This window comes from Falco biarmicus, chromosome 4 (assembly GCF_023638135.1).
Source record: "Falco biarmicus isolate bFalBia1 chromosome 4, bFalBia1.pri, whole genome shotgun sequence".
NCBI classification, from domain to species: Eukaryota; Metazoa; Chordata; class Aves; order Falconiformes; family Falconidae; genus Falco; species Falco biarmicus.
In genome coordinates, this window is record NC_079291.1 from 81607353 (window position 1) to 81634209 (window position 26857).

The window sequence follows — 26857 nt, forward strand, 5'->3', positions numbered from 1 at the left end:
ACTGCTCTCAGACCTTTTACTCTTTTTCTGAGGCTTCAGAGTTTGCTCTTCATCACCACACTGGGCTCCTCCTTCCCCGGCACCAGCACATTTTAAAGCAGGATTTGCCGTGCTTTTAAAATTCTCCTTCCCTGGCATTCTCATCCCAGAGGCTCGGCCTCTGATCCTTGAAGCTTCAGTCCCAGGTTTTAGCTGGTGCTTAATTACGCACAAACACATTTAAGATAAATACTTCTTTGCTCCTCTCTTATTGCACGAAGATTTCAGCTTCTCCCCTTTTCCTTTCTCTCTGAAAAAAAAGCCTTTCCTGCCCTGCCCTGCCCTGATGGTACCCACGGGCAGCCCAGCCAGCACAGCAAGCTCTGCACATCCGAGCCTCTGCCCGGGTGGCAAAGCCACGTTGCCGTGCCCAGCGCTGTGGGAACAGCCACCTCTGCTGCCGACAGCGCCCTGGGACACATCCTCACACGACCGCTGCCTTCCTGGCATCCTCAGAGCCCAAGAGCAGCAGTTCTTCCTAAGCAAACACGAAGTCACGGCAGGCGAAGCCTCCCACCTCCACAGTCCCACGCTGCCACACGGCACACGAAAGCCAGCCTTGCCCCAGTGCTGGGTCTGTCAGGCTGCAGCCCTAATACACCATTCCTCCCCCCACAAGTGGGCTTTTCCTCCCCCTCCCCGTCTCCACGCAGCCCCCACCAAGCAAGCAGCAGCGTGGCGGGGGGCCGTGCCCCGGGAGGCCGGTGGGATCAGCAGGAAGCTGCAGGACCCCGTGGAGGGCAGAGCAGCCAGCAGCCCTCCGGCGTGGGTGGCCCCGGCCGCGCTTTCTCTGCTCCACGCCTGCAGCTTGCAGGCCGCCACAGGAAAAAACTAAGCCCTTCTCCATTTATTTTTCTTGCAAGCTGTGTTTTAAATGTTACCCGGAACGGCCCTTTGAAGCAGCACGAGCTGCCTCAGACCTTCCTCTTCAGCTAATTAACACGTGCTGACAGCTGTGACAGCCTGGCACAGGGAAGCCAGGGCAGCCCCTAGCAAGCTCTGGCCCAAACTCCACCACCCACATTCCACCTTGCACAGCCAAAACGGTGCTGACCCTGAAACCAGCCAGCATCTTAAAATCTTTAATCCATGAGCAAGCTTTGTCTTCCAGGTTGGAGCTGCTATTGTGAACTTGTGTCTCATAACAGAGCTCAGGGGCATCAGCTCTCACCGGGTTTGGAGAGGTTTGGGGGTTTCTCTTTAGAGCTGCAGGGCAGGCATCTGTCAGAGGAAGGTTAATGTGCTTAGATGGTGTTAAGTAGGATACAAGCTTCTACAGTCCTGTGTAGATTGTCTCTTAAAAATCCCCATCGTATTTCTCGGTTCCTGGGGTCCATCACTCATTTCAGGGATGCTAGCCCTTCTCCAGCAGCAGCACTTTACCCTTCACTTGAATGTGAAGTGCACTCCAGCTAAAAAAAAGCCATTATAGAAGGTTTATAGAAGGAAAATCCAGATAGAAAAGGGAAATGATTGGTTCAAAGGCCACATGAGACAGTGATAGAAACATGAGCAGAATCGCAGTCGTCACTAACAGGCGTACCAAAAAGGGCAACACAGTAAACGTGCCCCCAGCAGATAATAAAGCAACTCAATCTATCACAGTTCAGATATTTTATCACCCATGGAGCACTTGAAACATGACTTGCAGTTGCAAAACCCAGCCTATGGTTTTAAACCTGTAGTCTCAGCAGTGGCAATGCTGAGAAACAAGCCCACCTCCATTCGTGAGCCGTATTAAATGAAGCCAGACCTCTCCTGGAAGCATTTTAGGGATTTGCAGATTGTGGGGTTCGGAAATGTTAACGCATCACTGCACTGCATCGCCAGCCAAAGGGACACAGCGCTCCTCTTGAGGTTACAGATTAATATTTAATCCAGTCAGTAATTTTAAGTTACAGTGTAGTGGTATTATCCGGCCAGGTTAACAGCAGGGACAGTCACCAACCTGCAGTAGGTGAATGAAGCGCTTGCTCATTTTAAAGGCTTCCAGCGCTAGCCAGCTTCATTTCCCTGCTGCTACTGATTCTGCAGGAACAAGGCAAAAAAAACCCTCGGGGTTTGCCCCATAAACCGTTAGCCAGTAAAAGTCTAATTAAGTCAGAGATACATGGTCTCAAACCAGTAGAAAATACAGCATCAGTGGCTGCACTGTTATTAACCTCATCAAACGCGGATGCATTGCAGCAGCTGTGGGCTGTGCATTGAAAATTGCATCACGTTCAGTCTTCCCCAATAAAACTTTTGCTCTCCCAAACCAGCAAAAAAGGAAAAAGGCAAGTTTTGCTAATGAAAACTGCTTTTTTCTTAATAGCGTACCAACTATGAGCATGAAGAAGACACAAAAGATCTTTTCTGAACAGGCTTTTCCCACCCATTACAACAGTCTTAAAGCTCCACAGCCTCAGCGAAACAGGAGGTGATGGGAAGCGAAGCCAGAAGTACTCAGAATACCTCATGGACTGCAGTTTTGTAACTATGATAACACAGGCCTAGTTGCTGGAATAAAACCTTCTAAGTCACCGTGAAATATTTGCAAGTATTCTCCCTTTTATAAAGAAGTGTCCACTGTAATCTCAAAAATACAAAAGCACGAAGGAATTCCTAGGTCTTTATATCTCAGCTGTTGACTGACACTACAACCCAAGTGGAGCACAGCCGTGCAGGTCAGCCAGGCTACTGCCCCGTCCCTGCGAGCCATGATCCCATCACCACCACGTCCCCACGCGCCGGGCAGGTGAGCCACCTGCAGGAAGCACCACTTGGTCCCAGAACTTTCCATCAGGGAGCTTCCTCACTCCAGTGAACAGGGGGTGTCCTCAGCTTGCCACCATGGTTTAAATTTCATCTGATCTCTTTTACTTTGGGTTTCTGCTGAAAGGGAAGGGACCCAGCAGGAGCTGAGCTCTGGGATGAGATGTCTTAGGGAAGATGCATCAACTTCACCAAGGCCAAATCTTGTCCCTCTTGCCATTACCAACAGCAGGAATTTGGGGCACGCTGCCTACATGGGCTCCAGCAACACTCACTTTCTCTCAAGTGTCCCAATGATGGTGCGTCCATGGTCCCTCTGTGTGGTGTTCCCAGTTTGGCTGGACACCGTGGTACCCTGTGTGCTGCCGACACCGGCTCCACGGGGGATTCCTGAACAAGCGCAGCTACATCTCCTACCCTGCTCGAACTAAGACCCGAGCAAGAGTGAGACTGGCAGAATTTAGCCCTAATTTGCAGTGTTATGGCCCTGTAAGGAGCACAGAGAAGTGTCTTTAAAAGGTGACTGCTTTCTAATTGCTTCTTAAAAAAGCCTTTAACGTTGACTCTCTTTGGCATGACTCAGGGCTGCATTTCTAAATCCAGATTTTCCCCATTAAGTTTACTCTGGCTGTTTGGTTGGGTTGTATCCACATGCTATTTTTGTTGGGGTTTTTTTTGTTTGTTTTGGGGTTTTGTTTTTTTTTTTTTTAATCATCAAGCCTGTTTACAGCATAGAGGAACAACATGGGAACAGAAATAAAGCTGGGACAAACCCAAAGGAACGAGACCAGTAATGGTATTGCCAGCATCTCTGGCTTGAAGAGCAAGAGGCCCTGCAGCTGTGCAGTACCTCAGGGAGACCCAATTCCCTACTCCCTTCAGGGTATATATTTCAAACCTCAGTTGTGTTTGATTTACCCATCATCTGCAAACTTAATACCAACCAGTTAAAATACCTGCATGTCCTTCAGCTGCCAGCTTCAATCTGTGGTACATTATAGGAGAGAATATTTTCTAGAATCCAAAGGCTGGGGGATTGACTGGCACACCAGTATCACTTTTGGCTTCCTTAAAACCAGTAACCAAAGTATTCTGAACAGTAGCCTACAGCTACTGAATACTTTTCTGTCTCAAAATAGACACAAGTCGCCTCCCACCTTCTGCCATGAGCTTTTTGGTCACTGAGGTTTTGGTGGTTGAGTCCAGTTTCCTTTGCTATATTCTATGAGCACAGCCCATCTGGCTGCTGAGCCTTTGATCCAAGCGCTACCAGCTCTTTCTGTGAAGAACAGAGTCAAAAGGACACAAAGTGTTAGCGGGGAAGGTTTGAAAAAGGAAATATTTCCTATATTTGCATTTACATTTTTAATATAGTCCTGTTGTCTAGAGGCCAGATTTGGGGAATGGAAACCAGGAGCCTGGTTTCTATTTTCAGCACAGCCACTGATTGCTCTGTGTTGCTGGCAAATCTTTTAATCTCTTTCCCTCTGTTTTTCCCTTCTGTAATAAAGGGATGATCAGACCTCCCCAGCTATGCCTTGTGTGGCAGCATCCTCTGATGAAACGCAGCAAGGACAAAGTATTAATAATCATTCCATATAGAAAAGCCAAGAGGTCACAGATATTTAAGTACACTTTAGCTATTCAGTGCTCCTTTATGCATGCACCATGCCTTGATGTTAATAGAAGTTATTTATTAATATGGAATGGGAAAGTAGGCCCTTCAAGGCACAAAAATAACCATATCCAGAGCACCACTGAATAAATATAATATAAAGATGAAATCACTCCAAATACTGAACAAACGGAAAGGCAAGAAGATATTAAAGAGGAAAAAGTCACCCAGCCCTCCTCCCAGCTGGCATCTAACCACTCTCAGAACAAAAACATGGATGAAAAGGAGTGGCAGGTACCAAGAGGGGATGCTACAAGTGGTCCCAAGGTTGCCAGTCCTCCACTTCTTTACACCTCCAGCATCTTCCTGAGGAGAAGTCAAGGAGGTGGGTGAAGGACTGAGCTCCCTCATTGCGATATAGCAAAGCGCATGCTCAATCTCACGTGGAATCAGCCCTGTAGATTGTTCCATCAGTCCACGCCTGCATCCTCCAGGTCTGCCACGTTGCCACTTGTCCTTTCCTCCCACAAAACTACGCTGGGGCTCCTTCCACACAGCCATCCTGCACCAACAGGTACCAAACCCCCTTTTCTGGGCTGCTTTGCAAAGCTACCGCCTTTCAGATCCCTGCAAACCCATCGCAGCTGGGCTACAACTACCTGGGATCTGCCAGACCTTCTCAGCCCCCTGCCTGCTTAACGCTAGCTGCGGCACCTCTGGCCAGATGTTATCTTCTCACAGCCACTGTCCCCATCACTTGTGTGAACACTCCCTTGTATGAATGATCTCTGACACTACTGTCAGGACCACGGGATGAGCAAAGCCCTGCCACTCCTACCGTCTAAGCCACTCTTGCTCATTTTACTTACATGAGCAGCTGCACTGGCAGATTTTGGGGAGGATTTGGGGGATCTTGGTGATGAGCAATCTGCAGCGGACATCTCTCCACTGGCCCACTGCAGCCACAGGAGGACGTTATCCTTAAAACCTTGAGCATCTTTCTGTCTATTCCTTAGGTCCGGTTATTAAAATAATTTCAAATAAATCAGTGTCGCATGATGTTGTGCAACAGGCAAGCTGCTCATTCTTAGCACAGCCTCTTGGATCTTGTTGATATAATGTGCATATGCTTTTGAGGCAGAGACCAGCATTTATTTTAAGCGGTGCTTTAGTATCAAGATGATCACCACTAGCTCATCACATTTACTATTCAGGATTATTGGACCACAAGTGACCTTTCAGATTCTTAAACTTGGATTACGAAGGGCTTTATATACTAAGCCTAATGACTTGAATTATAGCCTTAGCATCCTGACAATCAGAACAGGACTATAAGCATTTTACTTTCTTCTATCCACAAAACAGCTTGGGACGGATTTCAAATCCATTCCAAGGGTATGTCAAGCCAGTGCCCATCATAATGATCTAGTTGAGTTGCAAGAAAGATAAGATGACCTGGGTAAAGGTCATGTCTGAGAGAAATGGCAGGATTTTCTAGATAAGCCAGCTGAGACATCTGTCTGCCTTCCTCCAAGACAATCATTTTAGCATTTCCAAATATTAAAAAAATCACTCTGAAATGCTACAGCACATTTTAATCCATGGGGCTGCAGTAGCAGGACACAGTATTTTGTCATTTTCAAATCTCTGCAGCAAAAAAGGTTTGTGGGACTGATAACCATCTTCTGTAACTGGCTGAACTGGAAATACCTTTCAGCTCTCAAAAAAACCCCAAACAAAACACAAGTATCAGCAGCTTCTACGGCACCCGATACCCAGGCATGCATGCTGTAGTTGCCATTTTCAATCACCGTTCATGCAGTTCAACATTACAGTGAAATTTGCTTCCTGTGTAAAACATGTCTAGAGCTCCTGTTCCCCATTACCTGCCTTCAGCTGCCCCCTGCCAGGACCAGCGCTGGAGCCCACCAGAGCATCCTTCGAAGCGTTCCCGCAGACGATTCAAAACACCAGTAGCTTGCAGCTGTATAGCAGGTCAAAAGTTTAATTTGACCATTAAAGCAATTTTATGAGGTATACAAGACCCACAGCCGCAGCAACGATGCAAATAAAGGTTGATTGATACATTCTGCTGGCTGAAATGCCGTTCTATTAACAAGGAAGGGGAACATCAGCACAAGTGGAGCGCAAAAGCGTGCAAGACGTGCTGTTTGCAGAAGAACTGCATTTGTCACATTCCCTTCGTTCTTCTCTGGGAGTAGCAACCATCTGTAACACTCCTGCAGGGAACAGCACAAACCAAGACTCACCTGCCATGCTCTCATCTGTTACTGGGATCCCCCTCAAAAAAAAAAAAACTAAACAGAAATGAACTGAGGCACTCTGTCTGCTCTGAGTTACCCAGTTAACGCAACAAAAGTCAGTATTTTCTCATAAAACAATGTCAGAGATGTGTAGTCTTGATCTCTCTGTGGTCATTCCCCCCGCACCCTTTGTCCAAAGACAGCTGAAATAATAAAAAAGGGATTTAGAAAACAAAGGGGGAACCCCTGTGGGGTTTTTTTAGAAAGCCAATGAATATTTTCTAGGACTGAATGAATCTCTGGAAATAATTGTCAAGTCCACTGTAGTTTTCCTTCCACATACTGTGTTCTACAGCTGGCAATCTTGGCTGTTCAAAAGAAAAATAATACAGTATAATAAAGTGCAGAGAGATATTTCATGCCATATCACTGCACAGGTGATAATTTTTGAGTGACTTTTATTTAATTATTACAGATTCCGTATCCAGATAGCTATATACCTGGCCTACTTTGAAAGGAAAGTTAGTTTCTGCATTTCTGAACTTTGAAGGACTGTCGTCTTCCTCATCCTCTTTGCTAATTCAGTCAGCTGAACTTTTCCACGTATCAGTTAAAGTGAGTTATAATCTGCTCAGAAGCTCATACCAGAAGGAAAAGAGGATGCTGGTGCAATATTCATAATGCAACCGTCTGCTCACTGCAGAATTTCCATCTCTGAGATTAAAAAGTGTATTAGAACCACTGGAAAATGAAATTATCTAAAGAGTTTTCTTCTTTTTTGATAATAAAAATATCTAATAATAGACTGAGTCTACAAACTGTCCAAGGAGGTCATAATTTCTCAGAGCAGCATCTCACTGCGACAGTACCTTCGCCATCTTTACCCCTCAAACGGCTGCAGCCTGTACAAGGGGTGGAGCCGTCTCATTAGCAATCAGTAATTTGGCCAATAAGTCTCCATTTCTATGAAGGGGCAGCCTAGGGAACGATCCTCCTGAAGGTGATAATCTCTGCAAACATGACTCGAGGAGCAAGGGGAGGTAACGGCACGGACTGGATGCTGGGAAGCACCGACACGTGTCACTACCCAAACAAGAGGCAGATGCTCACAGGCATTAGCAGAGCACTGATGACCTTTTGTTTGAAGGTTTCTTTTTAGTCATATAAGGTAGTTTTTAAAGTGCTTAAATAAACTCTGCCACCTCCCCCAGTTTCTACAAGTCACGTGCAGTCTAGGATGAGGCCCAGACTGGCACCATCTCTTCCAAACAGCAGCCCATTACATGTCCAGAGGTCAGGTGTGAATTTGCTTGATGGAACATCTTCCCAGGGAAGAGCTGACGGAGATGAAAATCCAGAGCCATCCTGAAGGAATCTGGGGTGTGTTTTAAAGGCAATTCAGTTCTTATGACTATGATACATTGAGAGCTTTAAATCCCCAATGCCTTCTGCTATCCCAGCTGAAGAGGCAAGCACCAGAAAGCATTTTTTCACAAAAAGATGCTTAGCGGAAGCAAATCATTGGATGCACACAGATGGCGTGGGGTAGAGCTGAGGACCTAGAAGGGAAGCGTCACAACCATCTGCTGATGAATGTTCCTGCTTACTACAGGCACTGGAAGCTTCCAAAAATTTTTGGTAAGGGTTACCAAGTAACAGCTGTACTGACCTGAAAGGCATCATAGTCTACAAAAAGATGATGGGTACAGGCAGAGCTGTGCAGTTGAACTGGATGTGAGTGTTGCCTTTGACAGTCCTCAAAGCTGCCACTTGAAACGGGAGAATTCGGCTTGGACACAGGCTGCAGATTCATCACAGATGGCATCTCACATTGAGTGTGATCAGAGGAGAACGTAGTAGGACTCAAAGGAAAACCTGAGCATTAGTATCACTTTAGATTAATTATTTAACTGAAACCACAGCGGGTGTTTCCTTCATGGGACTGGAAGTGACCTGCAGGCATGAAAACACATCACACTTCTGGGGCGAGTTTCAAGTTCATCCACAGTAACTTCAACAGCTTCTCCATGACCCATCTTACTGCACTAAGCAGCAGAACGTGGGCAATGGACTGCAGGCATCCCGGGGGTTTATGGGCTGCTTTGAACACACAGATACTGTAACGCAAATACAGAGTAACATGGTCATCACAGATAAGGGACTAGAAGTCCTTCCCGGGGCCGAGATGCCACCAGTAGAGTGAAATGGTTTGACGCTGCTGCTGACCACCCTTAGACACTGGCACTGCACCCAGATGTCACCCATTTAACACCAGCAGTTTGTACGCGGGTCCTGCTTACAACCAGCCCTGGTATTTTCAGCTGGTTTGGCCCTCAGCACTAACCACAAGCAATAGAGTTCAGAGGAAAAAAAGGGGAGTTCAGAGAAGCTCCCTATTTATTCTTTCCAGCGTATCATAGTGCCCCATTAAAGAAGGACAAAAGATTTCCTTATGTAATAGGGATCCTATTTGTTATTTTTAACCTTACAGCAGCCAGGGTTTGTGCCAGGTGGCATTCTGCCTTACCCAGGCAACTCCAGGAGGTTACATTCCTGACTGTTATCCTTGCCCTCCGCTATGTTTGATGCCCATACATGGTTTCTTGGCTGGCTGTCACCGTGTCCATCAGCTAGCATCTATTTGTGACAACTCATGGAAATACCAGTTAACAAGGTAAATCAGGGTGCTGGCCAGTCATCTCCAGGATCCTGCAAGAGCTTCTGTTTCTCGTAAGGGCACTGTCTTTGTGAAAACCATGAAGTCTCTTTACAGGAATCTATACTACCAGAGGAACGCTACCACTGTAGCTTAATCTTTCAATATGCCAAAATAGCTTTAAAACAGTTTGTTAATGAAGCCCACAGAAAGTAGACAAATCAAACAGTTGCAACTCCCAGCAGCTCCAGACTCAAATGGGGCAGCAAGGCCACATAAGGCATTAAGCTGTGGGCTGAGCATCCCAAGCAGCCGAGATCCTGCAGCCCCATGTCTCACAGAGCTCCGCAGACAAATGCTGCTGCTTACTTGGCAGACTCCACAAGCAGCATCACTGTACCGGATTCGGGCAATTTCATGGACTTAAGAAAGCCCAGCTGATACAAAGGCTGCTGCCAAAGCCTGTTGTACCTCTAGACCAGTACAGGGAAACACAGTGTCAACATCCTCCTTCGGGTCCAAAGGAGCTCAACAGCAAACGATGATTTTCACAGTGCTGTAGCTAGGATTAGCTATTTATAACAAAATGAGTGACATATCCTGTGTCCCATGGCTTACAATTTTATAAAATATATGTGGGACCATAAGGAGAATAGATGGAAGTTGTCACAGCAAAAGGCTACATGATATTTCAATTAGCAGAAAACTTTTTTAAAAACGGAGTAACTAAAGCTAATAGGAAATGCAATTCCACCTTCCTATGAATAGGAGTGTCACTGGTAATCTTTATGTGCCCACATAACAGGGTTTTTTGCTTGTTCCTTCTAACACAATCCCCCTTCATTCAGTCTCCAGGCTGGAGGCACAGAGAGGTAGAATTTGAATTCTTCTGGCGATTTATACACATGTGGCATTTCTTGACCTTTAAGTATTTGATTTCAAAACCTATTTAACATTTTGACGTAGGTGTTTTCGTGGGTTTTGTTGGGGAATGCCAAACATTTTCTGCATGCAGGGAAAAAAAAAAAAAAAAAAGGCAGTAAGAGCAACCCTATGACTGTTCTGTTTTTAACCAAAAGTGCCCTCCCTCTGTGTCTGTAACACTAGTCAAACTTTCTTCGTAGCACAAGCTTCTTATTCAGCTTTGTTTTGACAAAGAAATATAAACCACTGTTTTGCTCTGCCCTTCCTCCACCATTTACTCAGTTTTATTTAGTTTGGTATTCCCTGCTCCTTGTAGGGAAAAAAAACATATATCAAAACAATAATTATTTTTGACTGTATTAAGTTGTTAACTATGTATGTTCTTATGAAGAATTTAAAATAGAATGTAATTATAATTCACTGCTAAAATGAGCTTGTCCTGCAAAGGCAAGCACATTTAATTGTGTCCTTGTTTGACTGGAATCACTGTAAACAACTAATATTCCTATTTGCAGGGACAGAAATAACTAACTCATTCAGCTGTACCGAAAGGAAGACATAAAAGGAAACCAAAGGCTAAACCAGAATAAGTCCCTGGAAAGTTTTATGTCAACAAAACTGGATTTAAATTAAGTAACATCAGTTCAGTATTTTGACTGTAAATGAATCAGAACATTAAAACATGTTTTAAAGGGAACATTTTGTGATGAAACATCTATGACTAGTTCCCATACCAAATGAATAGAAAAGTTCCTACTTATTTCTTCTGTGCAGGATCAAATCCACACAGCACAGTTACTTCCCTAGCTTTAGTACTACTTCATAGACCTCAATTTTAAAATCGAGAATAGCAGCAAAACTGCAAGTGAAACACTGAATAAAGGATTTGTATCGCAGTAATACACAATGGAAAATACAGCACTGGTGACATAATTAAGAGGTTGCATCACACTACATATGCATGAATGAGTAAAATTAAAATTACACAGACAATTTCCATTCTTATGTTTTCTAATTTTCTGAGTGCTTGACTTTGCAACGTAGATCTCTTTTATGGTTGTTTTTCTGACACTTATTTGCAGAAACGTCAGTAGACTTTAATGTTTGTTACTATGCCTTACTCAGTGGCAATAGGTTAAAAAAAAACAAACACAAAAACCCCAGAACAAATCCCAAACTCAAACCAAAGAGGTTCATTTCTAAACTACTTGAAACGATGGGAGATAAGTCAAGAGTCACCTTGTTTTAAAATCAACAGAAACACAGCAGAGCTTCTCCAGTGAGAGGAAAGAAAGAAACTACACATTCAACAGCTATGACACACCCTTTCCAAATAAGAACAGAGAATTCATTTACCCAGTAATTTTACAACGGTGATAACAAATTAAAATTGTAGGCAGACAGCAGAGAACCAAGAAGATACATAATCCATAGCAAGGATCAGCCAAATTAAGGGGAACTTTTTACACTGTCATATTTTGAGTAATTAGCACTTCCATTAGAGGCATGGTTCCAGCTTTAAGCAAATCTAAGTAATTAATGTCCCTTTATTTTGCCTAGAAGTCCTGACTTCAGCATTCTCTTAGAATACGAATTCTTCTAGCCAGAGCTACACAATGCAGATTAACTCAACTAGAAGACAATTAGAGTAGGCAGATGAAGATGTAGTTTGTCGGTCTGTACACACTGCTACTTGTAGCCTTGGATGCAATTTTTATTAACACAGTAGACTGATTTAAACAGACGAAGAGACATGATTTTGTCCTATCTGTAGTCATATGATTGCCTAACCTACAAGCAATATTGAGATTTGAAAATTCTACATGACCAAATGGCAAAATAATGAAGTGCCAGATTATATCTTGCTGTACAGCTCTGGCCAGCTACAGGAATTCAATAACTGATTATACACTTAATAATTTAAAATACATCATTTAAAATGCATGATGAAGGAAATCTTTCTATATTTATTCATCACGCAATGTAAATTCCCAGATTAAAATGCCAAGCTAAGCAGGAAGCAGAAGCTGGCCTGGTGGCTAGCATATGGAAAAGACAGAATTTGATTGCCAGAGATGTTATTGCATTTGCAACGCTGTGTGGGGTAAACTGTCTGTGTACTCACAATCTTGTCTTTAAAATGGGCCTAGCAATACATGGCTCCCAAAAATGTGTTTGTTTTTGCATTTCATGGATGTTTTGAAGATGAGTTGTTTGCCAGCCAGTTGAAAATTTTTAAGAAAAGGGGCAAAAAAGCAAGATTTAAGTGTCCTTTCCTATTCGCACTACAATATCAAATATTAGACAACACTTAAGATTTTTTATATTGAGCTTTGAAACCCAAGACATCTACAGCAACAATACAAAGCAGAAGTTTTACAAGCCTTATAGCCAATTTCAAGACGCCACTGACCATTGAACAGTACCATACACGAAGAGACACACAGCAGAAAGCAACATACTTTGCTTTCTCTACCAAACACAACCATAGCAACAATTACCTTAGGTTTTAACTTCTGAATTTTCCATAACTGCAAAAAGCAGAAGCCAAAGACCACATCCTTCATTCAGCAATCGGCAGCACTGAAGGGAAAGCTGGAACTGCAGCTGAGGAAGAGGAGAGCAGAGCAGGACCCCAGTTGCAGAGGTCTCTTACTGCACTGGTGAGAGGCTCCAACTGTTCTTTACCAAATGTTATTGTTCACATGGACTCCAGATTGGCAGGCCTTATGTGCTTTTAATATTACTTGATATAAAAAGAAGTATGACATTCTTGATCTACAAAGTCTTTCTTCTCACAGATTTGTCAACATTTGCACATGGTCAGAACCAAAGTCCAAGAAAGGCAAACCTTGCCAAATATGTCAAAATCATTAAAGGTTCACATCTTTTTGCCTAGACCTTACCTTAACAATGTTTTTTAGAAGTCTCTTCCAAAATACAGTTGCATTGTGCTTGTGCTTTTAAGCTACAAGATATATTAAATGCATGCAGACCCACATTTTTGTGTGAAAAAGTTTCTTCTTGGAGTGACAGTTTTTCCCAGATGCATATTCTCAGATGCAAAATATAAGATCCAATGATCTTGTACAAGTTCACTAAATGTCAGTAATACTGGTCTTTGTTACAGACCCTTTTCACCAGCTTTTTACACTGGAAGATCAGTTTTATATACCTTTGGGCCTCAGAAGGGCTTTGACACTGCGTACACCCTCCACAGCCCCCAGCCAACCATCGCCCCGCGGTACAGGAACAGCCCCTGAGCTGCTGACGAACCATCAGCAGCAAAACGGAGAGGCTGACCACCGCTGCCAACCTGCTCACCGCTGCACTGAACTCCATCCCAGTCACTGTGTCAGAGCAGGGCATGCTGGTCGTCAGTCTTTTTTGGCTGAAAACATCACCTTCAAGAAGTCAGAAAGCATACGTTATTTGTTGCTCGTAATATATTTCATAATTTTAAAGATTTGTGGTAGTCCGTGACTGTGAAAGGCTGTCCAATCCACTCAAATGCTTGTTATTGAAAAATCAGGCCTGCGTATTGATAGGTTCTCCCCCCTTCACCCATCCAAATTAAAGCCATAATTCCCAAAGACAGTCACACTTTTAAACACTACATATTTTGTTATTAAAAAAGTATGAACAATGTCTGTAGAAACATTAAAGAATCAGGTCAAGAATGTTGTCTGAGTACAAGTGTTATTAAATAAGCCAATCATCCACGTTTTGAGTAATTAATGTCCTTGGTTTTTACTTGAAAGCCTCATTTTCAGCATGTTCATAGAAGACAAATGTCTCACGTCAAAGTGAATGAACACAAATTAACTCTTTTGGATGCCAATTACAAAAGAAAGATGAAAATGCAATATTGGCAGGCTAGAAACAAAACGTTGCAGCACAGCACTTCTCACAGGGTAAGTTTAGGTACAATCAGATGATTTCACTACATATAGTCAAAGGATTTGATCTGTTCCCATCTGTGCATTATCTGACTATCTAAACAATTGCCATAATACATCTCAAAACTTTAAAATATAAAAGGAAAACTAACAAAGCTGATGGTATCTCCAGATCACCATGTGAAGTACTAATAAGCAACTGTGTTATACAACCCATGTTCAACAGACTGAAAATGATCTCTCCCAAATCCACATGACATACTTCTAAAGCTGAACACGATAGATTACAGCTGGCTGAGCAAGCACTGTACTGCATGCTCATTTTAAAAGCTGCCATTGTAAAAGACCCTCCAGGCTTTTTGTTGGTTCCTTTGCTCTTCTTATTAAGAACTGCAAAGCTCCTCTTATTTAACAGTAATTACAGGGGGAGGTGGAGAAAAACTACCAAGAAAAAGAGGTTTATTTTTCTAAAGAAATGCAGTAAGATTACTTATAATAGCATGTCTATGGACCAAATATGTTATTTTTATTTCATCACCTCCAAACATAAATATTTGCAATTGGAAAAAAATTACAAGTACAAAATCTGAAAATTTAGTATTAGGGTTCATATTAGAAAATATGTTTTTATAACTGATTTACAGGCTCTGTATACGAGACCAGGTCCTCCACCAGACAACCATTAAGACACAAAAATACTCTCAGGACAGCAGTTGCAGAACTTGTCGTATGCGCTCACACTTCTCCAACAGGTCTGGGTCTTCTGCATTGGAACCGTCAAATTCCTTCATAAAAGCTTCAGCTTTCTGCACAGTTATGTCTCGTGCACTCCCTTGAAGACCTTGCAGATAATCCAGTAAAATGGTGAAATACTTGTCTGGAACCTTTAAAGAAAAAAACAAGGAAGAAAAAAACCCCTGTTTTATTTTCTTCTCTCTCAATGCTCATTCATAATCATGTCAACCCATCACCTGAAAGATAATTAGGAGAACCACATGGGCTTTTGCGTTTGCCAATGCCCACCTCTGAGCGAGTGCTTCTTGCCAAGGTTCAAGCTGCCAGGAGGGATGGACCACGGTGAGAGAACTGTCATGCGCTCAGATGGGCAAAGCATCTGAGAGGAAATTCTAAGCAGATGTGGAAATGCTGATCAGCAAATGCAAACACTCCCTGACAGTGAGCTCAAGGCTGTGAGGGTTGTTGGAAGAAAAAAAAAAAAAAAACCCACTAGCCAAATCCTACTTTTGGGAACATGTATGCAAACCTTACTAAATTCAGTGAGAATTGCATGCACATGTCTGAGGAAAGAATTTAAATGGAATTACCCTTGCCCCTACCCAAAATTATTTGTTTGCCAAGATGAGCTACCACCCACCATCAAGTACTTTGACAGAATGCTTATACAAAGGAACAGAATTCTATTTGAAAAACAAATTTAATTCAGACATATGGAAATAATTTTTAAATCCTGCTGACTAAAACTGATAGGCTCTACTAACACGTCTAACATTAAAAGTAGCTTAGCCATCTATAGTTGCACTACCCACATTTCACTCCCTTTCTAATTAACTAGTGATAAGTTAAATTTTACCTTATCTGGTACAACATATAATTTAAATGATCATTACATCAAATAATTTTGGCAATAACCCAGCAAAGACTTTTGAATGTTTTATTCAGTCTTTCAAACCAATGTATTTTCAAAAGTATTAGGTGAACAGATGTACGTTGAAGCATATCTTAACTTTATGTTGTATATCTGTGGAACAGGTTTCAGCCAATAAGAGAATATTTTTGCTGTGAATCAGGAGATGTTAAAATGACCTAATTCTGCAAATATTTTTCTCCATATTTAACTTTACACATATAACTTTAAAAGGCATAGTCAACATGAGTCAAGTTAAACACATACGTAAGTATTTAAAGGACTGGAGACTAATTATTTGAGGGCTGTTTCAATTCTGCAAGGTATCAATATTTCAGAGAAGACAGAGCTTCAACAGATACTTAATTTACAACTTATTTCTCCATTGACATTTGGCAGCATAACTTTGATCACTAAAACTCCTACCACTCCAAAAGAAGAGGAAGAAAGAATATTCCAACACTGCCTTCATCAATCAAGGATATTACAAAGTAATAAATCAAAATTAAAGTCTGCATTCAGCCTTGTAACTTATATGTTATGGAAAACCTTCTAATTCTTCACACAAACACTCTTGCATTAAAGAAACAACACAGTTACAAAAAAATAATTATTTTACAGTAACTTACACTGACATAGATGATATATGAACTGTTGCTATAACATACGAATATACGAACATAACAAAAAAAGTATTTTTGAAACCTTTTTACTCACAGTAAACTGGTACTAATAACAGACAAAAACATTCAGACACAAACAATTTCAGCATGACAGTGCTCCTTAAATGCAAATGCTCAGTACCAGGTTTTAAAGCTCAACAACATTTCTCTGTTTCAAACCTTAGCCAAATTATCCACATAATTTACACCTCTTGTTCTCAGACGTCATGGTATAGTCATACCTCACTGTGGAATTACAGTTATTATTATATCACTTAAGCAAAGTGCTTGAAGGGGCAATTAAAAGCCTACTCTAAACTTAGAAATACTAAGTGAGACTTGTCACTGCCTGAAGCCTAGAAAACATTTAGCATTTGGCCCTAAGGATAAATGCTCAAGTGTTCAAAAAGTCTGATTTTTTTCTTTAACAGAGCTATTAGGTTTAAAGCGCTTACAGTACAGTTCTATACAGGCAAGATAATATGGTATTTTGTCCTAACTTACACGTACAATAAAGCCACAGCAAGGACTGTAACATAGAAAGTGCCAGCAAAAAGTTAATGAAATCCAAATTCTAATTCTTCAAATAAAAGAGCTGAAATTTCAGGGAGTCTTGGCGAAGTTTTACAAGAAGGAACGCAATCCTTCTTCTAAGATCAGCTTTTGGGCTGGCTTGAAATTGGATATCAAGATCTCCCACCACGGCTCTGGCAAGTGGAGGTGATGCTTATGGGACTATATTATTATTCTTTTGGTAAACTGCTTTGACCTTTTTCTTGTTTCTTTTTCTCTTGTGCACACCAACCTTGCCTCTGTTCTAACGAGCTAATATGCACTGCAGCTGACTAACATGGAAATCACCCAAAGTGAAATAATTACCATCATTGGGAAAAGGGGGGAAACACTACAAAATAGTAGCCAGAAAAGAACAGCTATCACTTTTAAATTATACTGGGTAACTCAAGAGTTTTCAGACTTTTTAGACTTGCAGATCATGTTTTGCAAAGCAAATACAGGTATCTGCACAGAGAACTTACTGCTTGCCTCTGCTGCCAGGCTTGTTTCTCTCAGTTACCTTCTGAGGTAGCTTCAGAAACCGCTCCAGGGCCTTGCAGTCCAGAAGCTGCAGAGAGCTGATGGAGTTACTTTCTAAAAATGTCCTGCCAGATGACAAAGATCAGCAAACGATCTAGTGTTTATTTTATACTGGATCCTGAAGAAGTATATACACTGTAAGTATACAGGCTTGGCTTGGAAGCTGTTCAGCCAGCCGGCAGATGGATTTTAAAGGGACTTTAAAAAGCCCTCATGTTGCAAAGGACTTTAAAACCTCAACTTATTTCTTACAGAAAGAGGCCTATCAGCACAGGAAACTCAGTTCACTCCTTTGCATGGCTTTTCAGTAGGCATCCAAGTGACACCATGAGATCAAAGACGTGGCTTAGGAAGAAAAGAAACTCATGTCTCCTTTTGTATTTTAGTCAAGCTTGGATATTCAACAGATTTTATGCTGTAATGGACAGGAAGCTGAATTTGGGTATAAAAAATATTCAAAAGAAGTTGGTCTGCCTTCCCTACAGTCCTGATGAAGAAAGAGACTTCATCATATGCTTAATTATAAGCACTTGAGCAGTTCTACTAACTTTTCTGAATCTGGATGCAGATGTTAATCATTATCTAAAGCTCATATTCAATGCATCTCTGATTATTTAACAACAAAATATGTGAATTTAAATAAATCATAGGACTTTCATCAGATTGAAAAAATAGAAAGGAAGTTTCATTCCAGTTGAGAAATAAGGAGCTAAGCTGTGTTCTGATACATAAAACAAATGCTACTTACAGTTAATTATTTCCCAATATATTTCAACACAAAACCCAAAGTAAACAGGTAAAAAAGTAAAAACATCATTCTGTCTGTAAAACAATTCCTACATAGCTTTAAAAAGCATACACTGATTTTGAAAGGCTGATAAAGTTTTTTAAAGAAGAAACTGAAAAATAGAAGACAGCGCAAACAACCTAGATACCTACATCAAATTTGTATTCTGCAACTAATCTTTTTACGGTATTACACTGTGTGACCACTTTTGCCTTCATGAAAGTCTGCTTTTAATTATCTGTCTCTCTAGAAGTATCTTTAATCATAAAGCTAACACCCTATGTCAGGTGATTTGATTGGCTTAAGAGCTGCTGAGTAATTCGGGTTGGGAAGATTAGTGTGTTTAAATGTTTAAGTCCACACAAAAAATCAGCCAAAACTAACTGAATGTCAACTAAACGAATCAATAAGGCAGGCACTGTGCAAATGGCGAGATGTTTGTTCTGTGACACAACAAAATGAATGACCTGCAACCCCCCATTCAGTAACACCATGGTCAGACAATTATTGGAAATCCAGTCTGTGTTGGTTTTTAAGTTATGAAAGGAATGGATTTCAGTAATGATGCAAGCGTAGCTTCTGGTTATACTTTATGCTTTTTACAATCAACATCAGGTTTCACTTCTATTTTAATTGGAAAGCTATTTTAACATCTTGGTGATCTGGCTGTATATCTTATATGGAGCCAGAGATATCTGAAGCAATATGAGAATGATGGTTTGCGGTATGGGGTTCCACATTCAGAAATTAAAATTAAGGATATGACTCAAATTCTCAGTAAGGTCCAGATTTATACAAAACACCAATCTGCTCTATTTATGCTTGACGTATATCAAGTATAAAAACCTAGCATACATGATCATCAACAAAACAAAAAGATTAATTACAAGCAATTAAAATGATTCAGCACTTTGCTTAAAACCAAAGGAATTGATTTATAAATTATTAAATTATTAAAAAAGCACATGGCTAGTACTAGCAACTTTTGGTTAATAAAGAATAGCTACAACTGATGTATAAAACTTTATATATTTCTTCTGAGAAAAACCAGCGTAAATACAAACCTTCTCTTTATCATACATGTGCAAGAGAAGCCAGGTCTGTCGTGTCTTTTGAAACTTCCATTCTTCTGGCTTTTCAGACCAGCTGTAGTAAATGAAAGAAAAAAAATCAAAATTGCTTACATGAAATACCTTGTGATCAAAACTTTAATTATTCATAAAATATTTCCTACAATGACTCCAAGTGATTTTGTATGCATGACATGGAGTTTCATGACATTGTGTGAGTGGCAAAAGGAACACGAGGGACAGCTACCTGGCTTCCGTGCAGAAAGTGAAAAGATTACAGGAAGACATTATAGCCAAGAATGTTGTAAATTTTCATCAGAAAATACTGATTCCTTGAAGATAAATGTTAAACCCCACTCCTCACCTCAGCTTTGCCTTGTCATTTTTGAGAAGTCATTGCCTTCCTTTGCCCCACAACAACTAAGCACCCCAAATCCTTAGTCCAGCTCAGGACTACCTGGGCATTTGGGGAGGTGGGGAGGATGATGAAGCAAGGCTGGGTTTCAGAAAGCTGATACTTCATAAAGAACCGAAACTGAGCAGCCTCTAGAGGACTGGATGGAGGGACTCATGCTACAATGGTCACCTCAACAATAGCTGAAGCCCATCACAGATGACCTGTCCTAGAGCAGAGAAAATTCATTTTCAGGAGCATATGTTTTAAGGCTGGGATTTGACTAAAAGTGTGACTTAAATATTGACGTTTACAGGACAGAAAAATGTTTTTTATATCTCACTCTCCCCAGGAATTCTGATTCCAGTATTTAGCTCAAAACTTCAGGCTGCTTCCGTACTGTTAATAGCGAGCAGGTACATGAATTATTAACATCTGCAAATGTTCTTTGATTGCTTAGCATATATATTTTAAATATGCAAAATTTTAACTGGGTTAGAACAGCACATTAATGTATATCTTGAACATGATTTTAAAGCTGGTATATTCTTTTTTAGATGAAAAAGGAATCACTTATTTCTACAAACAAATGAGCAAACTAGCAAATCTCACTATAAAATGAACACTACTTGATTTTTCTTTAAAGAAAAACAAGTCTTCAGAGGGTAGCTTGCAAGATGTCTTTAATGTTTTGGCTTGTTCTACACAGCAACAGAGAGCACAGAAATCAATTGAAAAGCCAGCTGGGTATGAGAATCAGTATTGTTTAAACACTGTCAAGTCTAATAAAGCAAAAGAGTCCTCATATTCAGTGACTGCTGCACCAGCAAATACATTGTTCAGTCAATTCAATGAAAGAGAAAAAAAAAAAGACCACAAATTTGTACAGAAGGGTTTCATGGAAGTCTCTGCAGAAAACCCCAAGAAAAAAATTGTCTTGACTGTCAAATTTAGGATAAAGAAAAAGCAGCAGCAAGTCATTAGGGTTGTCACTAGCTAAATTCAATAAAAATGTCTGTAACCAACATATAAGGTAAAAACCAGGCAAATAACAGTAAACCAGGAAGGACAGACAAAACACTAATAACCACAATATATCACAATTTACATGCTCAAACTAAATCCACAGATGACCTGATTTAGAGGTCTCTTTTGGGGCACTGTTAACAAATAGCAAAAGTTTGCAGAACAAATATTGCACAAAAGCAGAAGCCCTAAAGCACTAATGCCAAAAGTTATAGAATCAAATAAAAAATATTACAGGGAAACTATCCTTTTCCCACCACCACCAACTTGGAAACCAAAGTACTTGCAAAATAAAGATCATTCAACCCCTGGTGTCACTTGCATTCACAACAAAGTGTGCAACTGTACAGCAACCAGCAAAATTACACTTCTGAAGGAAATGACTTCTAAAAGACCTTAAAACCAAAGTAAATTACAATGATGGTGCCTGCCATTAAAAGAAACTCATTCTTTTAAACAATTACATGGAAGATGTTATAAGAAATGCTGTCTCTTTGCACAGCACGGAGAAGGTAAATTTAAAATCCTTTTTTATGTTAAGTAAGCCTGGAAACAGTTTACAGTATAATCTTTGCAAGGTGACAAGAATAAGCTGAATGACAGATCTGTGACCGCATCCTGTGAAAACAGTCCCTCTTCTAAGGAAAATCTTTAACACGTGTTATTTTATTCTTTATTTCTTTAAACTATACTATGTATTTACACATCGGTGATTATATCCATTGGTTAGACACACCACATAGTACTCTGAATATTTTATTCTCTGCTAATTTTACGTTTCTATCACTTACACTATCACCTGAGTACTTAGGCATTAATTTGAAAAATACAGCCTGATTTCACTAATCTCCTATAAAGCTATAGGATGTTAAAATATCTTTATTACCTAGTTTATAAACAACTGAGACCAACAAATGAGTGCACTATAAGGTTAATTGCTCTTATTAGCCTATTACCAAAACCATATGCTCTCTTCTACATGTTTAGGCAAGCCGTTATACTCCTGCATGTAAGATCCCACATTGACTTTCACTCTAGTGAATTCTCTCATAGAAACAAACAAAAGTTTCAGCTAGTCTTCCCGAAAGGTTTTGCTCTATATACACCATAATAATTCATATAAACAACAAATCCTTTAACATAATCAACCGCAGAATGTATGTTTGTGCCCATTACAGCACCAGAGCTTCACAAACTGTTTCTTTTGGTTTGTGCTCTGTCATCCTGTTAGAATCAAATGCTAAATGAGTGTGCTAAAAAAGTAGTCTTTTCCTTAAAAGGCTATGGGTGTACTCATATTTTCAGAAAATGCTCCCAGGTTTTTAACTGGTACTCCACCCATGGTTGCATCAATTCCTGTTCTCCCCCTTCAGGAAAAAGCCCCGTCTCTTGACCTTAATTCCTATCAGGCTGTGGGCAAAACACTCATGATAATGGATGCACAATCTTTAAGACAGATAACGTGGCAGTTGCTCCCTGTAACTGGACCCCCCCAACAGTTATTAAAATAGAAGTTTTCCACTGATTCCTATGACTATGACAGCTTTTTTCCTACTCCTATGACAGTTTTAAAACCTATGGAAAGTATCACTCTAACAAAGTGAGAGGGGTAACTCCTTTTATCAGAATGACATAATTAGTACATTTTTAGAAACGCTCAACTTTTAAACTACAAAAGTTAAAGCTTTGTAATACAAAAGGGGTCTCATTTTGCTGTTTATATGGAGATAAGTTTCCTTGATATACTACAGCAGTAGAAAAGGTTTTTCCTTTGAGTGATTAAATATACAGAGTAAGACCATCTACATTACAGTATAAAAAAACTTTTTACAGACAATCACAACCTATTCCACAGTTTGAATTAATTTGGTAGCCTTTGGAAGTAAGTATCTCTGTCCAGATCAGATATATACTGTGGAATTGGATGAAAAATATACATGTGTAAAACATGTATGTTTCCAGTATGCCTTGGGCTAATTTTCAATATACTGTACAAACACTAATTGCCTTCTTTACACAGTTAATGTTTGAATCTTTCTTATAAGCTCTAGCTCATAAAAAAACACATTGGTTGACTTTAGTTAAAGAGAATTTTTATGTTTGTGCAAATGATCTTTCTAAATGGACTTGAAATTGAAGATACAGACAAAATGATTCAAATTAATCAAGCGGCTTAGGGAATTTTCCATTTGGGCTTTTGGTTTTTAGCATGAGAGTCTCATGTGAAAAAGCTGCCCACAATTCGACTGGTCTATCTCATAAATGACTTCTAGTCTGTACATTGAAGTAATCTCACACAAATCTATTCCCCAAACATGGGAATACAGGCAGCATAAGTAGGCAAACAGAAGACAACTGGTAGCGTGCAGGGCAGAGTCCTCTCTGGCATGACCCAGAAGAAAGAGAAGGGGAAGGGAAAGTAGCCAAATTGGTTCCAGAAACACAGAAAGAGAAAAATGTTACTGTTACAAATTGGATTCAGGAAGACAACACAATGCATCTGCTTAGATTACTGGCCAGGGCAAAACACTACAAAGCTGTCACAATTATTAAATAATCTCTTATGCATAGAAAAGCACTGTGCTAAGAACCAACCATTTTACTCATTCAGCTTGAAAAGATTATCACGTAGGAGACAAGGCTCCAGAAACTAGAAAGACAGACAGGCATGTGACTGCTGAAGAAGACACAGGACCACTGCTGCATACCAAATGCAAGGACACCTAGACTCACCTACATCTACTGCTTCAGTTTTGTGCCACTGACAGTCCAGCCCACCCTGGATACACCTTCCAGCCTGGATACCTACCTAAGGTAAAGCAGGGTGCCACCAAATGTAGATTTCTCCAGCATATTAGCATCAGGGAATTAATCTGAAAGGTTCCTCCCGCCCTGAGGACCATATCAGAGTGCAGCCACCTCTTGTTCTCCTGTGATTGTCTCCATGAGGACCCTTATGACTTACTCTCTCAAGCTTCACTGAATCGCAAGAGAAGGACAGAGAACAGATTTGGTCCATTACACCACATTCAAGGCTGCACTGAAAAGATCTATCAAAAATATTAAAAGCAGCATACTACAGCACCATACAAAAACTGTCACATTCTTCCTACCTCATTTTATCTGGGTATTTTTTCTGTTTTGATATACTCAATTATTCATCACCCTGAAACCTGTCTTTAAGAATCACCTATGTTCTTCTATGCGCCCCCACCAGGATGGCTGAACAGAAGTTGTGGCACATGATTGGGGCTTGCAGGAGTCAAATTAAGCACTTTATCCCTCAGGCTCTCTGCAACAGTGCAAAAGGCATCATTTCTGCACTCATTGCCCTATCCGAAAAATGTGGATAACAGGTGCTTCCTCAATAAAGAGCAACTATACTTTAAAAAATTCCCTTAAGGATATTTAAAGCCTTGCTGAAACACTTGGCACTTGAGTGATTTGCTGTAATATTTCACAATGCAATACATACAATAGCAGCGACTTTAAAATACCATGCACTTATGTGTAAAGTAAGCTCACTGCCCCTATAAGGCCCGATTTCGGAAACTAACTACTGCTGTCAGGTCAGTTCAGCAGGGAGTGTCACACCACATATGGCCAACAGCTGAGGATGGGAATCCAGCATCTCAAAAAGCATCCCTGGAACCGCTGGAAGCAGCATGGAGGGAGCAGAAATTTGGCATAAGCTTGTTCTTGAGGGAGAAGAGTCATTTTATGGATGGAGGTTTTATATGGATATAAAAAATATATATAGATGTGGATGGAAGTTTTATATACGCCTTATAGTGCATATAGTGAAGTAGGAATAATATATTTTTGTCCAGTTATAACACATACAATTATTTAAAGGAAATGTAAAAGTGTTTACTTTTATTGGGGGTATTCAGAATTTCTTCTATTTCTCTCAGGGGCATTTAAAATTAATTTACTTTCAAAAAGAAAAGTTTTCGAATGTCTGTCTTTGTCAACACCTGCATGCCCAGAAAGCCGACTTGCAGTGCGCTTCAGTGCTCAATGCAAGATAAGAGGAAATCTCATTTCAAGCACGTGTGATGCTGATTTTCCTCATTCAGAAATATCCCAAATTTAAATTCTAAATATATTTTCAAAAACTTGATCAGAATGCAGCAGTTAAAACCTTAGACACACTAATCTGTGGCAGCACTCAAGATACAGACTTAGATACTATCATAGGTTTATTTTTAACTGTTTTTCTTGCGTTATGGATGACTATCTCCCAGCTCCAATTCCTGGAGAAAGTTAATATATTTATACTGATATTCTCAAATCCAGTTTGGAAGCTAATTAAATTATGACTCAGATAAAGGTTTTCCTTATTTTCCTGGAAGAGAAAAGATGTTAATGGAGCTCTTTTGCCAGAGGAAAACTTTCTAAAATTGTCAACAGATTTTAGAATTGGTGCCACATTTTTGGTCGAAAATCCTGGCACCATTTCTCAATCTGTGGTTTAAAAACAATTTTTAATATATTCTTCCATCTGGTTTAGACGCAGCATAATGTCTAAAGACTTGTGAAAAGGCAAGGGGAGAAAGCTTTCTTTTTCTTTTTTTTCTTTTTTTTTTTTTTAGATTTAGGAATGACACATGCAAGAAATAAAAGTGCTTTTTAGTGTCCCATTTTTGTACTGATGTCCAATATATGGACAGATTGTATCTGATTGTATCTGATGTACAGCAAACTACACAGGTCACAGAATTTTCTTAGAAAGTATTTATAAAGCAAAAGGAAAAGGCCTTTGTGCCTTAAAGCAAAGCTTTGATTAAAATGTTTATCACAGCGTATCTTCTATTATAAGTACTTTTATCACATGCCATTATTTGTAACATTTTATATTATGTTTGCATCCTGAAGCTTCAGCCAAGCTAAAAATCCTCTTCCTCCCCGACTATAGGCACTGTTCAAATGCAACATGAGACATTCCCTTGAAGAGCTTCAAGTATAAACAGATGAGACAGATGATAAATGGAAAGGAAAGTTGACCCAGAATATTGTAACAATGCCTCAAAATCATGCAGCAGGTCATCGGTAGAGCTCTTATCTCTTATGTATGGCACAAAACACGCAGGGTATCTTACTCTGATACAACGCATCAACTTTTCATAGAATAGACACCAACCTACCTGCAAATGCCAAGAGTGTTCCACTGGGAAAATAACCTTTACAGGTTTAGATTTTTTTTCCAAATTCTTTTTCTACCACAGTTATTTAGTTGATGGTATCTGTATTAGCCTGCCTGCAGCAAAATAGCATTTTGATCTGGAAATATATATATAGCAATAATAATATGCTGAGAACTTCCTGTTGTTTTCAGTAATAATAAAAAGGTCAGCAGTAGGCTTGAAAGCCCACAGCTAACATCGCTGTATTATTAAGCTAAATGTACTTTTTATTTTACATAAATTCATAAAAAGAAAACAAAGTAGGAGTTGAATTATCACAGAAGAATAAAGAAAATAGAATTTCAGCCCTTCACAGACAATCTGTTCTGCTCCTGCAAGCAATATACAACTAAGTGCTATCCCAATGCTGTGCTGAAGTCCCATCTCCTCTCCAGATGTCCATCTTTTCTGGCACTTAATCATGGTCACACTGATGCCCAGACCAGAAATAAGGGAAAGGGGAAAATGAAAACAACTGTTATGCCTCCCTCCCATGAAGAACATCCTGGGGGGTACGAGAAGATTAAGAGGGCCCCATAGTCTGTATTAAAATCATGTAAGAAGCCAGCTGCAAGTAAAATAACTTTCAAAAGCTGGCAACAACCCATTTATATAAATGTTTTGTGATGATCAGATGAGGATACGCTACCAGACCCAGAAAAAACAAATACAGTGACTCCTCTTCAGCCTTACTGTTACACCACAAAGAGAGCCAGCTGTGGTACAGAATACTCCTGCCCAGGCATGGATTCAAGCTGAGTTGCAAACAGTAGCTCATTTTCATTGCTTTTTTAAATCAGCTTTTAAAGCTTTTAAAGGTTCTTCCCCCCTAACATCTCAA

The 26857-nt window shown here is 40.2% G+C and overlaps 1 protein-coding gene and 1 long non-coding RNA gene across 7 annotated transcripts in view; both read right to left on the reverse strand.

Moving 5' to 3' along the window:
* Positions 1-1105: 1105 nt before the first annotated feature.
* LOC130148498 (uncharacterized) lies at positions 1106-5746 on the reverse strand. Its single transcript, XR_008821566.1, has 2 exons — positions 3951-5746; positions 1106-1451 (listed from the first exon to the last, which is right to left on the reverse strand). It is a non-coding gene; the product is annotated as an uncharacterized LOC130148498 (long non-coding RNA).
* Positions 5747-11578: 5832 nt separating this feature from the next.
* C4H7orf50 (chromosome 4 C7orf50 homolog) overlaps positions 11579-26857 on the reverse strand; it is a 135761-nt gene continuing 120482 nt past the window's right edge. For 5 of the 6 annotated variants that reach the window (XM_056337157.1, XM_056337160.1, XM_056337159.1 and 2 more), the window contains 2 exons: positions 19405-19486; positions 11579-15035 (listed from right to left, as the gene is read on the reverse strand). In XM_056337157.1, coding sequence (XP_056193132.1) covers positions 14853-15035; positions 19405-19486 — 265 coding nt within the window. In that variant the 3' untranslated portion in view covers positions 11579-14852. The remainder of the gene's footprint in view (positions 15036-19404; positions 19487-26857) is intronic. The other variant, XM_056337162.1, reaches the window with a different exon arrangement.